The following is a 22,173-nucleotide window of genomic DNA, read 5'->3' as shown; positions in this document are numbered from 1 at the left end:
ATGCCTTAAGTAGATTTAAGGAAACAAAGAAAAATACAATCTAGTACCATCAAGGAGAACTGACATCTGATATCAATTTATATGGAGGCAGGTAGGTGGCACAGTGGATAGAGGGTTGGGCTTGGAGTCAGGAAGACCTGAGTTCAAATCCAGTCTGAGATACTGAATAGTTATGTGACCTTGGGCATATCACTTAACCTCTGCTTGCCTTTATCCACTGGAAAAGGAAATGGCAAACCACTCCAGTACCTTTTCAAGAAAACCCCAAGGACAATAGCCCACAGGACCTCAAAGAGTCAGACATGATGCTACAACAACAAAGCAATTTATATCTCCTCCTCTTTCATTTGAACCATTTTATGCACAGTGGATAGAAGACATGGAAGTCCGTAAGACCCAAGTTCAAATTCTGCCTTTCAAACTTACTAGGATATGTGACCCTGCGTTACTTAACTTTTTTGTGCCTCACTTTCCTCATCTATAATAAGGGGATAGCAACTAATAATCACACCAACATCACAAGTTTATTTAAAAGATCAAATGTATAAGTATTAACTATTATCAAAGGTGTAAACATTGTGCTTATTAATAAAAGTTCCTGATCCATTTCATTACCACTGTCTTCTCTCTGCTGATTTTCTCCAATTTATTCTGTATACATATCTAGTGTGCATATGTGCATATGATCTTATTCATCAAACTCCAAGAGCAGGGACTATAGTTTGCTTTTCTTTTTAATAAATAAATACTCTTTGACTAGTGTTTAGATTTATATCTGTTTTCTTCCTCCCATAGTTTTCTTCAAGTATCTGAAAGACTCTCACATATTTTGGTTCACTCATGAAGTTTTATCTCTTTTGGATTTGTACTCCTAACATTGTCCCAGATCTTCACATACAATAAATGCTTAATAAATGCTTTTCACCCATCCATCCATCAATTCATTCATTCATTTCATGATGAGTGAAAAGATGGTTTGGGGATAAGCTTGATGTAGACTACTAATGGAATTCTTGAAGCAATCTGAAATCTTCCAAAAGGAAAAATATTCTATTTCGGCAGCAGGGAGAGTGGAAAGAATGCTGGATTTGGAGTGCCAGGTGTTAATACAAATAGACGCTCCACTCTTTTTTATTTGTATAACCAACATGGCAGTAAAGCATGACAAGTGACCTAGAGGTCACTTACCTTCTCTGGACCTCAGTCTGCACATCTGTCAAATTAAGAGTTAGCCTAGATGATTTCTCAAGTCTCTTTCAGGTGCGATTTTGTAATCACAACTGACATGACAAAGAATAATCAAATGATACGAAAGGTCATTTTCTACCTCCTATGATGGAGGTATTTAGCTTGTACTACAACATAAGATTAAATTTCTAAAAAGTACATTGGGTTTTTGTTTGTTGTTGAATCATTTCAATTGTGGCCAATTCTTCATGACCTTATCTTTCATGACCATTTCTTGGCAAAGATATTGGAGTGGTCGGACATTTCCTTTTTCTTCTCCAACTCATTCTACAGATGAAGAAACTGAAGTAAACAGGGTTAAGTGACTTGTTCAGGGTCACACAGTTGTAAGTGTCTGAGGCTGGATTTGAGCTCATCCTGACTCCAAGCCCAGCACACTGTATCCACTGCACCATCATCAGTGCACTATGTTTTGTCATCTGTAAAATGAGGGGGATGAGCTAGGTTTTCTCTAAGAGTTTCTTCCAGTTTCAAAATTCTATGATTCTAAATAACCAACAGACAAGTATTTATGCATTTATGTGTATGAGTGTGAGAAGTGAGAAGCGAGGGATAGAGAATGAGAATGATTTAATCCAGAGAAGATATGGAGAGATAAAATAAATTGGATTCCCCACCATCATCAATCCCTATTCTCTCTAGCTTCCTTTTGAGTATTATCTTTCCCCACTAGAATGTAAGTTCCTTGGGGGCAGGGAATTTTTCTTTTTATTATTTGTATCTCCAGCTTAGCACAGTGCCTGGCACATAGTAGGTGGTAGGTAAGTGCTTAATAAATGTTTATTGTAAGAATCTCCCTCCAATCTTTAACATCTTATCACTTTATATACAGAGCAATCAGCATGTCATGTACCCACCCAAGCTGGAAGAGCAGGTTAGGATCATTTTGTGAGGGATTTTAATGCTAAATAGAAGGATTTGTATTTTATCTTAGAATTAACTGGGAGTCATTAAAGTTTGAAGAGGGGAGAAAGAGTTATGGTCAGATCCAGGCAGAACAATAACCCTGACAGCTATGTGGAGGATAGTTTGTAGAGGGAACAATTTCAAAGGGCTATTCCAATAGTTCAGACAAGGAATACGAAGCACCCAAACTAGGATGATGGCTGTATTAGTAGAGAGAAGGGGATAGATGCACAAGATTTTCTGTAAACAACAAGATTTGACAACATTACAGTTACTTAAAGGGGAGTTGAAAGTCATTGGAAATGGCTAACCCTAAATAAAGTAATAAAAATGAAGTTGACTATATTTATGAACCTTAAGGTGTTATATAAATGTAAGTAAACAAGCAGGAAATTAATCATCTATGTTACAGTCAGTATATCTGTCTGGTTAGAACAAAGTTCAAAATAAACACTAAATTGGAAGGAAGCATACAGATGAAAAGATAGTACTGCATTTGGTCACAACAGCTCCAACCTGACCTGCTTAAACTTTTTTTCCTAGAAAAGTTTAACCACTAAGAAACAGCTGTCACAATGAAGAGAACAGAAGCGGATCCAGAAACCTCCTCAGCCAACAATCTTTTTGCTAAATAGACAGTTTTGGTAGCCGATGGTAACTGCAATTTAGATTGCAAATTCATGTGTAAAACATTACAAATTATAAAAGAACAGTTGAGAAGAAAAGAAGCTTGAAGAAATTTGGCAAAAGACTGTTAAGCTGGATCACCTTGAGGACATTTGTCAATCAAAACAGAATGACATCAAACACATGTGAAATGGAACAGAACTGCCAATATGTTACAGTAATACATTTTCATGAACAATTATGACAGGTCCACATATTTCAATTCTGTGACCTCAATACTAGTACTTAGGAAACTGAACCTGGCCAAATATATACAGAAGGAACTCCTTCTAAAGGCAAAGCAAACACTTAATCTGTTTGGGGGTCAATATTTAGGATATCTTTTAAAATATCAGAGGAGACTGCAAAATAATGAAAGACATCAGAAAGGGTTCACTATATCTCCTTCAAAAAAAAGGAATTAAGGCATTAATCTATAGTCTAATTTCTAATCTCTAAAAAAATATTTATGAGAAACATCTCTATATGCACAGAGTAGATCCTTGATGACATGACATGGGGAAATATGGGCCTTGAAAATTATTTTTTATAAAATTATGATCACGAAACTCACTGTGTCCTAGAGACCCAAATAATCCTTTTTAAAAATTGATAAAGTTACTTATATCAATAAAAACTAATAAACTATTAATAAAGCTTCTTTTTAAAAAAGAGTATTTGATTTAATAGGTGCTAGGTGGCGCTGCAGCAGATAGAGTTCTAGGCTTGGAGTCAGATAAGACTCATCTTTAGTTTAGATCTGGCTTCAGACACTTACTTACTAGCTGCGTGAGACTCTGGGCAAGTCACAACCTCGTCTGCCTCTGTCCTTCATCCATAAAATGAGCTGGAGAAGGAAATGGCAAACCACTCCAGGAACTTTGCCAAAATGAAAACCTAAATGGGGCCATAGAGTGTCAGACACAACTGAACACCAAAAATCTGCCTCAATGAAACAAAGCAGTGCTTTTGAAAAAAGACTCCAGTTAAGCCACAGTGCCATATTACATTAATCACATAGGATTAGTACTTAAAGCACCTGATACAAAGATTCTGTAAAAAAATGTGATCAACATTCATTTTGTTCCACAATCTACTGAGTACCAACATCCGGTGAGGTATAGAACAGGGAGAAATACACTTACCCAAGGTGTACATCTGTGTCATAGAAATGTCTTGTGCAGAGACCCAACCAAACAAATTCCCTATTGATGCCAAGAGCTTCTATTCACAAGATGAAATTGTACTTGTTATTTTGAGTCTCGCGGGACTACAAAGCCATCTTAGAGAAATCCCTCAAAAGGAGAAAGTGATGAAAAGACATATTGTCCACATTCTGATAAATGCAACTGGTAAGGCAGTCCAGTGAGTTAATCCATCTATCCATAATGCTACGTATCTTAGACAGATGCTTTCAGACAGACAATGAGTTGAGAACAGAAAGCATTTGAAAAAACAGACAGTCATCTAAATGATCTCATAGTGATCAGAGTCCTACATCTTCAAGTCTGATATTTTACCCAGTGAGACTATCACATGATCTTGGAAGAATCAAAACGTCAAGATGACACAAAGAATAATGGAAAGATGCCTAGGATGTGTAAGCTGACCATAGCAATGTCATCTAACATTCTTTTCCTTTTTATATAGTTGAATATTTATAATGCTGTCAGCAAGATCATACAACTGCTGCCTTCTCAGCTTTGGAGAATCTTGGGGTTTTTTTTTCCCTTTACACATGGAACAGAAAATCTATTCTATACAACTTGCTTTTCCTTTTAAATATATAATAAAGTTATATAACTTTCTTTCTCCCTCACCCTAGAGATGGCTATCATTAGATAGAAATAAATGTGTGTGTGTGTATAAACACATATAAACACCATACTCTACCTACTTCTATTTATCAGTTCTTTCTCTGGATACAGAAAGCATCTTCCTTCATAGGTCCTTTGTTGTTAATTTGGGTATTTGTAATAATCAAAATGATATGATCACTCAAAGTTGTTCTTAAAATAATATTGCTCTTACTATGTACAATATTCTCTTGTTTCTGCTTGTTTTGTTATTTCATGCAAGTCTTTCCATGTTTTTCTAAGATCATCAAGTTGATCATTTCTTATAGTGCATTAGTATTCCACTACAATCATATACATTTCCCACTTGATGGGAATCCTTGCAATTTCCAGGTCTTTGCTACCACAAAAAGAGGCGCTGAAAATATTTTAAAACATATACATTCTTCTCCTTTCTCCCATCTTGGGAAACAAACCTAAACAGTAGTAGGAGAACTGACTGTTTATATTCTTTGACCATTTGTCAATTGGGGAAAAACACGTATCCTTATAGATTTGACATAGTTCTTTACATATTTGAGATATGAGATCTTTATCTGAGAAATTTTTCCCAATTTTTTTGTTTTTCTTCAGATCTTGGCTACATTGTTTTTATTTGTACAAAATTTTGTTAATTTAATGTAATCAAAATTATCCATTTTACACCTCACTCTGCTTTCTATCTCGTTTATTCGTAAATTGTTCACCTATCCATGAGTCTGATAAGGCAATATGATGATACACTTGGAAAATCCCAAAGTTACCTGACATTCTTGAGCCATCTCCCTGTAGAAGGTTTTTTGCTGTGGGATCATGTCTGTCTTTACCATGAACTTTCTAAAGTATGCTTTCCTAAAGTCCAGGATAGATGTCTGACTATCTAAAACTACTTTCCATTAGATGGTCTTCAGTCTAAGATGATATGAATGAATGAGAAAGTATTTATTAAGCACTTACTATATTGCAAAACACTATGCTAAAGCACTGAGAATATAACGAGAAAAGCAAGGCAGTTCCCTGTTCTCAAGAACCTCACATACAAGAAGGCACCAAGTTTCAGTTGCAAATCAGATGAAAAGGTCTAGTGTTTCTGAGGGGACAGCAGCATTTCCATTAAAAAAAAATCATAACTTTTTTCTGGGGCTTAACAGGGCAGTGGTGGTGAGAACTTTCTTTTTTGAGTCTTCATTATCTTGATGGTAGAGCTGAAACACCTGCAGACAAAGTTGCTGGGTTCCATCTCCACAAATATTGCTCCTCTGGATAATTCCTTTGGTGGCTGGGCCACAAGCAGGGTTTGTGATTTAGGGATGTGCTGTTATTCCCACAGTTCCTGGATTTAACCTGATCATTCTTGAAAACTGATGGTGGTAGGAAGAGACATTGGGCTTCTCCACAAGGATTAGACCTCTTGATGGGGGCCAGTCAAGAAGTAGGGGTAGTGGTTTGAGAGCTGCCACTATTCCAGGAAAATTGCATAGAGTTCTGGGATTTTTTTCCCCTGGGTCTGAGAGAAGGGATATCATCCATCTGGCACATGCTACCCTATGTCTTCCCCTCAGAATGCCTTGCTGCCTCATCCTGGTTGGCTTGCCTGATTCACTGGTGTCCATGAGTCTTGGTTTTAGTGGAGAGTGTGAGCCCCTTCTTCACACAGGTTGCTCCTCTCAATGGTAGCATCTTTCTCACAAGGTCTCCATGGTTTTCAAGCACCAATCAGGTCTTCCTTAGGGATCAGAACTGAGTCCAGAGAATAAGTATGCTACTTTCTGGGAACTGAAATTATTATTACACAAAGTCAAGAGTTTACCAAATGTACTACTGTTACTGGAATAAGATTTTTTTTTTAATCAAATGCCTATGTAGCTTAATGTTGATTTTTTCCACTCTCCCACCCTGCTTACTTTTTACTATATGCCAGTTTTATGACCTATTTTAAGACCGGTAATGAGAAAGCATCCACTTGCACTAAAGTTCTCCAATAATTGAACAAAATGCAAAATTACCCTGGGTCTCCAAGGCAGTGCCACCGGAGTACAAGCTGTGGCAAGACATTCTAAGCTTGATAAGATCCAAGTACAGCCCCGGGGACAGGCCTATGTCTGAGGGCCAACATAGATAAGTATAAAGAGATTCTTCACCAGAAAGTTGCGCCCTCCCTTTTCTAAACCAAAGCTAATCATGAATACAAAATTGTGAAAGCTTTCAATGGGAGCCAAGGGAGAAAATGTTCACATACAAAAAAAGCCCTTGTTTTTTTCCCATTAAAAAAACAAACAAATACATTATACTGGTTTCTTTTGTTTTTACATCACTAAATTTTCCTCTGTATCATCTCCCTCCATATTACAAGAAGTATTTTTAAGAAAAAGAAATTTAAAAATCAGCAAAACTGATCGATATATTTTTGAAATATGAAAACTCATGTAATGAAAATTCTTGATATTTTTAAAGTATTAAAAAGGTATTATCTATACCCTCCATCTGTTCAGGTTGGCTGTGCAATACTCCACTAACATGACTTCGAGCTCTCCTTTTAGGCATTCAAGTGCCCTACACTAACTTTCTACTCTACAGTTCATGAATTACATAAACCTTCAAGTCATCTTAACTCACCTACATTTTTTATTAGATACGTATATTCTGACCCTGTGTAGATTTCTACTGCCACTGTCCTAGATATGAATTCTACCCCATGAAATCTTGTGATCTAATTTCATCTCCTTGTGTATCATGTTTTATCTTTACTCATGTCTTATAAGTAGAAATAACCCTGGGTTTCTGAAGACTATGCCAATTGAACAATAGTTCCGTCATGTTCTACAACACTAAAAAAGCCTTCAAGTATGGGCCTGCTTTGTCTGAGATTCAGCCCAGTTATGTTCAAAAGGTTTATCACCAGGTTGGTTGCAGAATGAATATGTTTTTAGGCATATGGAAAAGGTCTCAGCATCTAAAAATATAAGAATTAGAGTCATTCACAGTAGCTAAAATGACAAAAGATATAAACAGGTAGTCTCCAAAAGAAGATCTATCAATAAGCATATGAGAGTATGCTACAAACTACTAAGAGAAATGAAAAATTAAATCATTTCTGAGGTTGAATTTTTCACCCATCATATTAGCAAACATGAAAAAAGATGAAAATAGTAAACTGGAATACAGGCACATTAATGCACTGTTCACAGAGCTGTGAACTATTCCAACAATTCTGAAAAGTAATTAGGAACTATAATGAAAGTCAAAAGTAGCACATATTCTTTGACCAAAGAGGACCACTAACAGTGTCAAAATGGCCAGGGACAGAGAAAAAGGTCCTATATGTACGTGTGTATGTATGCATAAAAAAGTGTTGTTATACATTTAATGTGTGTGTAATATATATATATATACATATATACATGTACGTGTGTGTGTATATATATATATATATGAATGTATGTATGTATGTATGTATGTATGTATGTATGTATGTAGCAAGAAACCGAAGGGAAAAACAGACACCCATTGCCTGGGGAATGGCTGACCCAATTGGAGCATGCAAATATCATGAAATCTTATTGAGTCCTAAGAAATGATAAATATGGAAAATTCAAAGAAATTGAATGGGAAGATGGATATGAAGCAATATAGAACCAAATAAACAGTACCAGGGGAAGAATTTACACAATGACCATAATAATATAAAGGAAAACCATTCTGAAAGACTTCAGAATGCTGATCAACATGGTGACTTATGACTTCAAAGGATGGATGATGAACATGATTTCTGTTTCTCAACAGACAGGCAATGGAATAAAGGTGTGGAATGAGAAACACATTTTTGGACATAGCCAATATGTTGATTTGTTTTGCCAGAGTGTATTTATTTGTTATGAAGTAGGACTTATGGAATGAGTGAGAATCCCTAAAGAGTGACAATATTGTTTTTTAAAAGTGCAATAATGATTTTTTTTTTTAAATTTAGCCACAACAATTCTCAAAGACTGATGGAATTCATGGAGAAAAATCACAGAAAAATCCAGAGGAAAATCCTCTTCCCCTCCAATTATGAAACAAAATGGTGAAAATCTAAGTTAGAAAAGGGCCATGATCTTTACAGGTGAGGGGAAAACTCACATTTACAAAATTATAGATCTCTGAAGTACTGGAATGAATTAAAATTTCATATTCACTTCAAATTTCCTCATACTCAAGAATTAAGACAGCATAATTGCTCCTATTCAGGACCTTCTTTCTTATGATTTTCTACTATGACTTACTGAGCACACCTCTATTACTTTTCCATCTTTCTTATAGTAATTGGCCTTCATTTTCTGACTTTATGTGTCCTCCAGCATCCCCCTCCTACCCTGTAATGGGGATTTTTGTCTCCATACCACTCAAATTTTCAATAAAACTCTTCTATACCGTTAGCAAGTCTCCTGACAAATGTGTCTTTCCCAGCTTTCCTGAGGTACTCTCCATTCCTTGATGAGAGATCATTGCAGAATTATAAATATAATCCAGATAAACAAATCTGGCTGCTCACTCCATCTTCTTCCAAGATCATAATCTTTAAATGGAAGAGACTGACAAAACCATTTGTGTTCCCCAGTACCTTTGGTTTCCTATTTAGGATTTCAGAGTTTCTAGAGATACACTAAACACTAAAGATGAGAATTGTTCCAAAACCACAAATGCTCCTTGTAGAAAAGTGCTGGTAACTTACTTTAAAAAAAATCAAAAAGAAACCCATAAACCACAAAAGCAACAAGCAAGGTCTTAACATTGAATTTCAATGAACTCAATTGAATTTCAATTGAACTCAATAGCCATGAAGACAAAGATTCACATGCATACTGGTCAATTTAAATTAATATTTAGTGATCCTAGAAAAACACCACTGAATAATGTTTTACAGCAGAAATGAATATTCTCAGACATTCATGTCATATTGATGAAATGACATCCCATTAACATTTGAAAAAAAAATCCAAGGTGAAAATGCCCAGAAAAAAAAAAGTTAAGAAATATTCTAGGCAACAATTCTTTATCATTTAGATACTGGGTGGAGTGAGGAAGAGAAGGTTCACTTATAAATGCATATGGTCCCAGTTCAGTTATATCCAATTCTTTGTGAACCCATTTGGGGTTTTCTTGGTAAAATTATTGGAATGGCTTGCCATGTTCCAGTTTATTTTACAGATGAAGAAACTGAGACAAATAGGGTTAAGTGACTTGCCCAGGGTCACACCTCTAGTAAGTGCCTAAGGATGGATATGAATTCACAAAGATGAGTCTTCCTGACTCCAAGCCCAGCGCTCTGTCCTACATTAACAAAATTATTTTTCAATAAAAAATAAAGTGGATTTTCTTTAAATCTTAACTATAGTCTGAAGGATAAGTATGTAAAGTAAGAGCCTAGGCTCGATGACCTAGGAGGTCCTTCTCACCTTTGACTTCGTAGCATTCCGATTCCTTTCCAAAACCAAATGAATCTGTAACTTTAATGGGGCAAATCCTAGCGTCCCTCTATTTGTTCAGGAAAAAAAAAAGGCCTGAAACTCACGATTTTGATGAAATTTTTGATACTGAAAAGTTTGGCAATCCATGGTTGTTCACAGCAGTCATTCCATTAGCTTAAAATGAGTAATCAACCTCAAAGCCGAGGTGACAATCATCCTGTTGAGAAGTTTGGTTTGGTACAACCTCCATATATAGATGCTTTTTACTTTCACTCAAGACAGGAATTAACAAATCACATCAATACAGACAATGGATACCTCAGCCATTGTGCGTTCAAGAATTTCTGGTCCTCCATAAAAGGTCCCGGAGGTTAAGATTCCACCAATGAGAATGACTTGTTTGAATAAGGTGCATTAGCCTTTTCTGGTAATGCACAAACATTCACATTTTCTGTATGCGCTTTGAGAGACACATTCTTTAAAAGTTATTTTATTATGAATGTATACAAAAGCATAAGTACATATTATAAATATATTATTATATAAATATATCATTAAGTATATGAATATATAAAAGTATATTTAACAATATTATAATCTAGCATATATGAAGTAATTCCTAGCTTCATTTTTAATTAACAAAAATATCTTGCTTCACTTTTTAAAAAAAATTAATTTATTTCAGGGAATAAGTCCATTTTCTTCTTAACTTCATTTGCAACAAAGTCTGGATTTCCTCAGCCTAACAGGCTAGGCGAACTACTTTTATGTCAAGTCATTAGATAAAATTTTAAAAGTTACCCAAGAGAAGTAGAGTCTTTGGGGAATTAATGCTTTATGAACATGCTGTATGAGGTCACTGAGGCAAAGTGTATAAAGGGCAGATTAAAAAAAAGAAAATAGAGTATGGAACACAACAGGGTAACCAGCACACCTCTAGAAAGGTGATAAAAAATTTTTATTTTACTACTCTCATCTGACATCAAGCATTTTCTTTTTTTTTAATGGTATTTTATTTTTCCCCCAATTATATGTTAAGAAAACTTTTAGCACTCATTTTTAAAAGAATTTGAGTTCCAAATTTTTCTCCCTCCCTTTCCTCTCCTCTTCTGAAAATGGGAGACAGGTTGATACAGTTTATATTTACATCAAGTATTTTCACTTAATTTTCAGTCTTGTATCTATGCAGCCAAGTATCATATAGTTAAACACTGTAGAACTGCAACCTAGTGCCACTGAGGCATCAGAGGTTCAACGGAGAGAAAGTGGATACATTTTTTAGCAGGTAGATGAGATCTTAAAGAGGCTAATGAACCCCTCAACAAAAAATAAAGAGAAACTATTTCAAATATGTCTTTCAAAAGCCTGTTCAGAATCTCAAAAGAATGATGATGAAACATGTCTCCCACCTCTTGGCAGAGAAGGGATGGCCTAGGGGTACAAAATGTGATAAGCAATCTCAGACACAGTCAACATGTTGATATGTCTTCCTCAATTATACATTTTTGTTTCAAAGGAGGTCCTCCATTATAAGTTAGTATAAGGGATGAGATTAGGGATAGAACAAATAAGATAAATTAGAATTAGGGATAAATTAGGGAGTTATCACAACTTTAAAAAAAATACAAAAAAGCACAGAAAGGGAAACAATATGGCAGTTTGTTAGTATACTATCTGATATATATATTTAAAATTTTTTAATGGAAATTCAGTTTTTATATAATCCTCTATCTTGCTCTTATTTGTATACTGAACTGTGACAGCTGGTGATAATTATTTTCTAACTTTAAGAATATTCTAAAAAGAAAAAATGACTTCCAGAATGAAGTTTTCTCAAGTACTTTAAACTTTAGCATTTTGTTTCCTTTACTGAAGATTGTGTCTCTATTGAGGAAAGGGATCACTGAGATGCAAAAAAAAATAAGCACCAATAAAACATTTAAAAAACTTTTAGGTTACGGTTACTGATCCACCATTCTGTTTCTTTTAAGCATTAAAAGTTCCCAACCCACCTTTTATCTTCTTACCTGTTTAGGTTGCTCTAATATTTGAAGGTATGGGCCATCTGCTAAAAAAACAAAAAAAAAAACAGAAACCAAAAGAAAAAGGTAACTGTGAGGTTTCTCAAATTTGGCATAAAATATAAAACAAGTAAAACAAAAAAGAAAGATATTACTAAAAGAGGCTTTGTGTCTATATTCTTCAATCTGCTCTACTTTGGGTCATTTATCTCCACTCCTTCCCAGCCTGAGAATGGGAATATTGGCCCCAGAACTACTCCAGACTTTGACAGGACAACTCTGGAATTACCTTGTTCAGTTCTAAGCCTCTACCACACTCCTAGGACATCCTACAGCCATGCCATCCATAAGATCCAGAATGAATTGGGTTGAAGGTTAGGTCTTTGAGAAAGATATCTAACCAGTAAACCCCAAGTTAACTAGGTGGCTTTCGGCCATCAAAATTTACCCTCCTTTGGGCAGAACACTCGCAGGAGGGGAGAAGACAGAAAGAGAGAGGAACAGACAGGAAGGGAGACTCCAGATCTCACAGATTGGACCACAATAGGTCCTTGCCCAAGCATCACTTAATGGATATTTTTTGGGCCCTCCTGGCTCAGAGTGAATGTAAATAGTAGCTATTTGTCTTTTTGGCCAGCAGCCCTGAGGGGCTTCCCCTCTCAGTCTGACTTTTTTTTTTTTTATTAAAGGAGCCAACCCTTGATTCACTACTTAAAGAGGCCTATTCAGTAAATGGGCCTTGCCCCACACAAAGGGAGAACCTGCAAAAACATTCGCTTAAAAGGGCCAAAGTCTCCCTCTTCCTGGGCCAACTCCAGTCATCCTGATCAATATTTGGCCATTGGACCCAGATGGTTTTGGAGGAGAAAGTGAGGCTGGTGACCTTGCACAGCCCTCCCTCACTTAAATCAAAGTCAACTGCAAGTCAACTGCATGTCGTCATCAACCACAACCACACAACAACCATGCCATCTAGCTGGTACTTTTCCCCCATTTCTAACTCCCTTCTATATATGGTCCTTAAGGGTAAGGAGTGCCTTGTTTGTTTGTTTGTATCTATATTTCCAGTTTTTAGCATAATACAGGGATGGGCTGCTGGTTCCCCACCCCTGGCATGTGTATACGCCATATCTAGCTCTTGGTAAGCATTGAACAAAAATTCTATCTACTCATCCATCCATCCATCCACCCATCCATTGATCCATACATACATCTATACATCCATCCATTTAAATCAAAAATTCCTTGAGAATATAATTTAGCCTCTTTTTATATATTTACTATCTCCTGATTTCAGTGACTACTCTTCACTAAATAAGAGAACCCTCTAGAATACTGGAGCCACATAATAAATTTACAAAGCAGGGGTTGTCTTTGTGTTTTTTTATGCATCATGAACCTTGGATGGTTACCCTTTCCCAGGTAAATAATTCAACAAACTATAAATTTTCCTAAGGAGAAGCAAACAAAGAAAATGCCACATTAGACTGGATGAGGCAAGAACTTGTAATTCTGCTAGCATTACCTACTACAAACTCCTCATGGAAAAATCACGTTTTCTTTACATTCCATAATTCCGAGGAGTTTGTTTAGTGATAGTAGTAAAATAAAGGTAAGTTAGAGATAATAATTAGTTTTTGTAAGACTTTACCCTGGAGAGAGGAGAAAGAGAGAAAGAGTGTGGGTGTGAGTGTGGGTGTGGGTGTGGGTGTGGGTGTGGGTGTGTGTCCCAAAAGCTTTGGCAACCATCACACTAATAAAGCTTAGAAGTGCACTAAGATTTTTGGGATATGTAAGATCCATATTAGTACCCCATTCTAGTATAATTCTTCCACAATTCAGAATTCAATATAATATCAGACTCAGTTGACATATTTTTTAATTCTTTCATACTTGGGTTGGCTCATTCACCAGTAAAGGGGAAAGAGATCTATTTGGAAATAAAGATACCAAAAAGACAAAAGATCCAAAAAGTCTTTTTAAAGAAATTCTGTAGAACATCAGTCTATTTGAGAAGGGCTGGGAGCTAGTAATACTGCAAGGCATTTCCTGGAAATAAATGTGATCTCACCTTCTTGTATCAACAGTATTGGATAGCAAGCATGGACCCTGAAAGCCTTTATAATTAGAAAGTTTTCTTTAAAGTATAACAAGCATTAAGATAATAACCTGTTTCATTTTTATGGACCTTTTCATTTTTTTCCCACATTACTTTAGCCCAAGGGTGGGGAACCTAAGGCTGTAAGACCACATGTAGCCCTAGGCCCTTGAGTGCGGCCCTTTGGATTCAAAGGGTCTAGAGGGCCACAGGTTCCAACTTTTTAGCCTCTATTTTTTCCCTTTTCCCTTGCCAGCCATGAGGGAGGGAGATACAACAATCCCACCATTCCACTCGCAGGACACTTTGGTAAGGACGAGTCAAGGATATTTGGCGGTGTAAGGCTATAAGCAATACTAGCCATAAAGCAGGGCTTCTTAACCTTCTGGTATGTCGTGGACCCCTTTGGGAGTCTGGGAAATTCTACAGATCTCCTCTCAGTATGATTTTTTTCGTGTATAATTTAAAGAAAGGCTAGTTAAAGATTAATGAAAATAAAGAGGTTAATTTCTATCTCCTCTTCCAAATTCATGAGCCTCCTGAACTCTCCCCCGGATGCCTGGGAAGGGTGAGATTATCTGTTGAGAAACTTTCCTTTAGAACGACTGTACGTGTTTGTTATATGGTTTATTTTTCTTGCCTTCTCATTGCAGGGGGGGGGGGGGGGGGGAAGGAGGAAGGAGAAAATTTGGAACTAAAAAAAAGAAGTGCTTAAAAAAAAATAGAATCCCTCCTGTAGATGGTTCATAGCATGCAAAAAGAAGGAGAAGCTAGGTGGCACAGGGGATAGACTGCTGGACCTAGAGTCAGGAAGACTCTGGCCTCAGATACTAACTAGCTGTAGGACCCTGGACAAGTCACTTAACCCTATTTGCCTCAGTTTCCTCATCTACAAAATAAGCTGGAGAAGGAAATGGCAAACCACTGCAGTATCCTTTCCAAGAAAACCCCAAATGGGGCCACAAAAAGTTGGACACAACTGAAAAATGACTAAACAACCTGTAACCACAAAGAACCTACAATATTTCTATATATACCTTTACCTCGATCTTTGGGGCTCATCGCTGGGCCTGTCCTTCTGAAACTCCCCTCAGACACCTGCTCTCCCTATGGGGCAAGTACTCTCTAGCAGCTAAGAACTGGAAAAAAGAGGTCATTGCAGCCTCTCAAGTGTGCAAGTTCTAACAAGATCAAAAGACAAGTGAGCCTTCTTTCTACGCCTTTCCAACTGACTGTGAGTCTCTCCAAGATGGGGAGTTCAAATCCTGGATGCAACACTACTCACCTCCACCTCTACCTACTTTCCTTTCTGGAAATGACTCCTCTTTCCAGTTGGTCTCTAACAAGAAGGAAGGGACAGGGAAAAACCAAATGGCAGAATATACATTTAGCATCCTTCCCTTTTTCTTTCTTCCACTGCTTATGTGGCAGATTATTCCACAAACATCCATTGTCTTCAAGCTGCCTTCTTCAACCCACCTTTGCAGGTCCCTAATGTCTCTGGAGTAGTAGTTGTTGCAAAATACACTCACATTCTCTGTCTTATCTCTAGCGCTCCCTTTCTTTCTCTTATCTGTGTGTCACCCTCACCTCTCCATCTTATCTCTGTCTCTGTTCTGTTTTTGTCTCTTTCATCTCTGTGTCTCTCTGATCTGTCTGTCTCTTTCTCTCTACTTCTGTCTCTCTCCACACATCCCTGAGTCTCTGCAAGTCTCTCTGATCTCTGTGTCTCTGTCTCCTCCTTTTTTCTTTCATCAACTAAAATCCCTCAATCCTTCAGTGTAACTGAACTCAAGTGTGAAAGAGGAAAACAATTTGAACTAATTCACACTAAGGCAAGATAATCTCCTTTCTTCTTTACCCCCAGATCCCTTTCTAGGAGTGTTTGCATTTCAAAAGAGGATATTTATGCAACAAAAATGAATAAGTACTTACAAACATTTCAAGGGGTATCTAGGAAATCTTTGGGGAAAAAGAGCTATTTTCTCCCAGTCCCTGAAGTCATAATATGTGTAGTTCAACACCTCACTATGGTGCTCTAGCTCTATCCAAAACCCAAAGGAAAGATAGCTGCTATCTCCTTTTGCTCCCAGACTCATCAGCTTCATGACTGACATGAGATGTCCAGATTCTGGCCTTCCTGAGAAACTGAAGAGATCTGAGTACCTTCTGGGATATATCTTGGCATTACTGAGGAGAACCTAGGGTAGATTCTTCCTAGGTATATGGAACAGTGGATAGAGTGCTGAATGAGGAAGGAGGGAAGATTTGAATTCAAATCTAGCCTCAGACACTCACTACCTGTGTGACCCTGAGTAAGTCATTCACTTAACCTCTGTTGGCCTCAATTTCCTCAACCACAAAATGAAGCTGATAATAATAATGCCTACATCCCAGGGCTGCTATGAAGAGAAAAATAGGGATAATACCTATAAAAGGCTTTGCAAACTTGAAAAGTACCAAGGCTTTAAAGCTTCCAGGTCATGAACGACCATTTATATATGTCACAAGATGAGCACATGGTAGAATGAACAGCTCTCTGAGAGTCCAAAATCTTGAATCTTTCATGATCTATTCCTGTGATTTCAGACAAATAGCTCACATTGTATGAAGATGGAGAGGGAGAAAACTCAGGGAACCAACTATCCCATGAAAACAACTCTCTCTTCTTGTCAACAAGGTCTGGAAGGTCTCCTTTAGACTTCTTTTTTAAAGGAAGTTATGGACAGTTCTTAGTGTTAAGTGTGCCCCTACATGGAGGCAGAGATTATAAGATAAAATCAAGGTCAGCATAGTACCTTCAATTCTACTCAACTCAGGCCAACCTGTTATGTTTTTAATAGCTCTTACGTAGTTACGTAGCATTTCAACGTTGGCAAAAAAAGTTTTCCTAACAATACTGAAAGCTCATGCAAATATCATTATTCTCATCTTCCTGAAGTCAGTTGGTCAACAAGCATCTATTAAGCCCTTAAGATGTGCCAGACACTGTGCTGATTGATGGGTATAAAAACAAATGCCAAGAATAGCCCCTGCCCTCCAGGGGCTCAAAGACAAGGATGCTGAGGCCACCTGAGATAAAATGATCTTCCCATTGGCACGTAGCTAATAAGTGCCATGGCTCAGGTAAGAACCAAGTCTCCTGATGCCAGGGGTAGTATCCTTTCTATTGCAACATGCTAACTCTCCTAATAATACCAGCTACTTCTAAAGGCTCTATGTCAATGAATTTGGTGACTTACAAAGCTTTTTTCACAAATATGACTACAAACAAGACTAAGTATACATTAAAATCATGTGGGAATTTAAAATCAGAGGTCCTATCCTAAAGACACTTTATCTGTAAATGATTCTGCTCCAAGTTGTAATACAGATGGATCTCAAAGAATGAATGTAATCACAATATATTTGAAATGAAGAATGAAAAAAAATCTATTATCTGCTTCATCTTTGTGTTTTGCCCCACAGTGCCAAGCACTGTGCTAAATGGTAGGGATATAGAAAGAAAAGTTACAGCAGTCCCTGATCTCAAGGAGATTGGGAAAAAGTACATAAAAATTTCCTTAGCTGAAGGGCAGAGAGGAAAGTCCAAATATCCTAAAGATATGGTTGTGAAGGAAATGAAAAGGTCAAGAGGTCTTGGGTTATGGTGGTAGTTGGAATTAAACAAAGGAAGCAAAGCTATGGAGAAAACCATTTCAAGATAATATTAAATCCCAGAGGAAGGGATTTCTCTGCTCCAGGTGTCAAATTCAAGATGCCGGCACCCTGATTATGGCCCAAACCAGATTATAATACTAGATGGCACAGTGGACAGAGCACTGGGCCTTGAGTCAGGAAGACCTGAGTTCAAATCCAGCCTCAGATGCTCACTAGCTATGTGACCCCAGGCAAATCACTTAACCTCTTTGCCTCAGTTTCCTCAACTGTAAAAGGACTTAATAATAGCACCTACCTCCCAACATTGTTGTAAAGATCAAGTAAGGTAATATTTGTAAAGCACTTAGTACAGTGCCTGACACATAGTAGATACTATACAAATGCTTATTCCCTAATGAAAAATGTTTAATAAAATAAATTTTAAAATGCCATATGGATGCTAATTTGTGATTTTCTAAGTTAATATGCACTTATATCAATGCTGTAAACATTTTTGGAAGTGAATGCTCCTTGTGGTGTCCCCATCATTATTCGCTGCACTGGGTTTGAATTCTAGCTTTTGCTTCTATTTCATATTTTAAGAACCTTTTATCCATATGGCTACTTTCTTCTCCAATGCAGTGCAAATTCTTTATCCCTTAGGAGCTCATTTCATGAATTGTGATGTATCACCTGGTGGCCACCCCTTGGATCATGATCCTCTCAACTCTAGTTGGTCTTTGAACAAGATACATGGTCCCCAAGGTTCAAGCGTTTCCACTTTGGTATGACTCGTCAAGGCTGAAGCTCCCCAGATACACCTCTCAAGGTCACATGTCACAAGGAGGAGTAGGTCAACAGTGAAAGAGCTTTTACTTAAAAAGTAAATAAACTCTTTTTTTTGTATGAAAATAAGCCACTCACCCATCAGAAGGTCTCAGTGAGCTTTTCCAATAGTGCAAATGGGATTTATACTAATCTATCCACATGCTTTCATTTAGCTGACCTTGTGGCCAGTGCTTACCCTGGGTGACAATGGGGCAAAGACCATGGAAGAGGACAAAGCCAAGTCACTGGAATGATGCCTTTCTTTGGAATACCAAGGTAACAGTTCGATGACATAGTTAACAATATCATGCCCATTACCCCATTCAACCTTCAGTGATCAAAAGGTCAATAAGGTCAGATGCTTATTATCCAATAAGCAGAAAAATCACTGGTCTTAGAATCAGAAGACCTTGGTTCAAGCTCTAGCTAAGACCCTAGGATTTAGATCTGTAAAGGATCTTCAAAATTAGTACAGTACGTTGCCTGCTGACATACAGTGAGTGCTTTCTAAAATGCTTGTTGACTGACTGGTACTGTGGAAAGAACACTGGCCCTAGTCAAAAGGCCTGGGTTTAAATTCTGTTACTGACACTACCTGGGTGATCTTGAGCAAGTCACTTAACTCTGCTGGACCTCAGTTTACTCATCCATAAAATGGATGGGATTGTACTAGCTGGTCTCTTAAGTCTCTTCTAACTCCAGACCTACAAACCCTATCAAATGTTTTCATTTTTTACTTGGAGAAACTAAGGCTCACAGAGATCAAATAACTTGATCACAAGTTACCAAAGAAGTAAACAGCAGTGCTAAATAATACTGAGTAGGACATAGGAGAAAGAGCATGAGATGTGGAGACAGATGGCATGGATTTGAATGTAACCTCTACTACTTACTACCTATATGACCTTGAATCCCTCCTCTTTGGACCTCTCCCATATCTTTGTGACCTTGGACATGTCAACCTTTGAGTCTCAGTTTCTTCACTTATAAAAGGGAGATAATAATATTTATACTACCTACCTCACAAAGGCCATGAGGAAAATACTTCATAAACCACTGGGCACCATATAAATAAGAATGAGTTATGGCTGATGGGAATTCCTCTACCTACAGTTACAGATGGTAACTTATTAAAGGATAGTACAATGACTTATACATGGCATGCACTTAATAAATATATCTTGAATTAATCTTAAACTGGAGTGGGGGGGGAGTGACTGCTAATAAATTATCCTACTACATTTTAGGGAGGGGGAGAATCATTTATCAATCAGACTTGTCTTTTTTCCCCACACATTTTCTTAAAGGGAGCTAGGCTGATGTGAAACTAGAAAGAATGAATTGATACCTCATGTCTGATATATGTAGATTTTCATCTCTGAAATTCAAGCTGGCTACATTTGGTCCCTTAATTATCTCCCTTTATTCTGTTTGCATTACCACATCCTTTCAACCATCTAAAGTAACCGCTGTCTTTAAGATCTAGTGTATTTCTCTTATCTACTGATCTCTTTTGGTCAAGTAGACCCATTGACCATGGGGTAGATTTTCTTTTCTAGCTCATGGATGATAAGTAGGACCGGAAATCTTCAGTGGTTCTCGTCCCTCAGACAAACTAACTGTAGACAATTAGAAACAGCTAATGAAACCTAACAGAAGCAGAAAAATGCCAACTGGCACAAAAGTTTCAATCCAAGTCACTTGTATATGATAAAACAAGACCCAAAACAAAACAAAGAAAAATTAAGAAGTGGAAGAAAAGAAAAATTAATCCATACAACCAAAATATCTAACCTTTGCATGTCAAAAGGAAGTATTGACAATAGAAATATTAATCTATTTTCTATAAGAGAATCTCTCACAGCTGGTTAGTTTTTATGTCAGCAGCACATCAGGTTATGATTCTGAAATACAAAAGGTATGACGTTCTGCCCACTGCACTCAAATAAAAATTGGTGATTTTTTTAAAATGTGAGGATGGTCATACTGTTCATATAAAACTTTTCCTCAGATAAAAACAAGAGAGTACTTTAGATAAGTTCATGAATTATAAATAAGCTCTAAAGTTGAAATTCTAAGTGATTTATGGCTTAAATGTAGATTTAGTTTCATTTCTTTACTGCCAGAAATGAATCTGGAAAAATGACAAGAGAAAAACAGTTGGAAACTAAAGTGTAATTATTTCCTGTGGTTATATTACTGACATAACTTAGGGGAGAAGTCCTCTGACAATGAATGAACTTGAAACATATCATGCTTCAACAGGGAGAGACGGAGAGTAACATAAATATTTCACATGTAACATTAGTAACATCTTGTCTTTGTCCCTCTATTTTCTCTCTTTCAGCTTTAAGGCAGAAATTGTGAATAGCTTTGTATAAAGAAAAAAAAGAATCTAACATTTTGAATATTGAATATTTCAATATTTTTGAATATTTGAATATAGAATATAGGCATAAGGGTAAAAACAATTGATGCAGAAATTATGAATAGCTTTGTAAAAAAAAATAAAGAATCTAGCATTTTGAATATAGGAGAGGGTATAGGGCTAAAAACAATTTTTACGTGGCTAGAATTGAACTTTTACAATGTAGCACTTTAAGAAACTAAAAATATGCTAAATATTGCTCTGTTTCTGAAGTAACAATCTTTCTGCCAAAGTAGTATATTTACTCAGAAAAACATTTTTCTGTAACAGGAAGACAATGTTAATAAAGCATGTTGCTTAGGCAAAACCTGTGCAAAAAATGTCACAGGCAAAATGGAAGTAGGAGGAAGACAGAATTCCAGGGGCTCCCTATACCCTCTAGGTCACAGCGTGGGGAACCTGTGGCCTTGAGGTCATGTGTGGCTCCCTAGGTCCTCAAGGGTGGCCTTTTCACTGACTCCAAACTTCACAGAACAAACTAAAGAGCTTTGCCTAGGATCACCTTCTACCTTTCCAGGCCTCCGATATCTCCTTCCTCCCTCCCTACTTATTCCAAGATCCAGTAACATTAGCATCTTTGCCAATCTTCTCTGGAAGAGAGAGTGAGCCTGAGAACTCTGCCTCACTTAAATCCAATTTATATAGGAGTTAAAAGACTCCAAACACAACACTGACAATTTGCCTCAGCTGCTCCTCATGCCTGCCATTTTCTCCCCCATTTCTACCTCCTGGCTTCCCTGGTTTCCTTCCAGGCTAAACTTAGGTTCCATCTTCTGCCAGAAAATTTTCCCAGGCCTCCTTAATCTTAGCATCTTCTCTGAGACTACCTCCAACTGATGTGCATCATGTTTGTACATAGCTGTCTATATGTTGTATGCCCCATTAGACTGTAAGGTCTTTGAGGCCAGGAATTGTGCTTTGCCTTTCTTTAATTGCCAGCACTTAGCAAAGTCTCTGGCACATAGTAAAGCAATGAAAAACAAGCTGATTGGCTGACTGGAGAACTTTATACTTTAAGATGCTGCTATTAAGCCAAGGTTAAATTTATGCATTATTA

General features: G+C 37.1%; 1 protein-coding gene across 2 annotated transcripts in view; it reads right to left on the bottom strand.

Annotated features, from left to right (window-relative positions):
- The window catches only part of NFKB1 (nuclear factor kappa B subunit 1), a 152,844-nt gene that overhangs the window by 90,342 nt on the left and 40,329 nt on the right, over positions 1 to 22,173 (bottom strand). The window contains exon 4 of one of the 2 annotated variants that reach the window (XM_072625256.1): positions 12,130 to 12,170. In XM_072625256.1, the coding sequence (XP_072481357.1) occupies positions 12,130 to 12,170 (41 nt within the window). The remainder of the gene's footprint in view (positions 1 to 12,129; positions 12,171 to 22,173) is intronic. The other variant, XM_072625257.1, reaches the window with a different exon arrangement.

Source organism: Notamacropus eugenii, chromosome 7 (genome assembly GCF_028372415.1).
Source record: "Notamacropus eugenii isolate mMacEug1 chromosome 7, mMacEug1.pri_v2, whole genome shotgun sequence".
NCBI classification, from domain to species: Eukaryota; Metazoa; Chordata; class Mammalia; order Diprotodontia; family Macropodidae; genus Notamacropus; species Notamacropus eugenii.
Note: the sequence above shows the minus strand (reverse complement) of the source record. Positions and strands in the feature narration are given on the sequence as shown.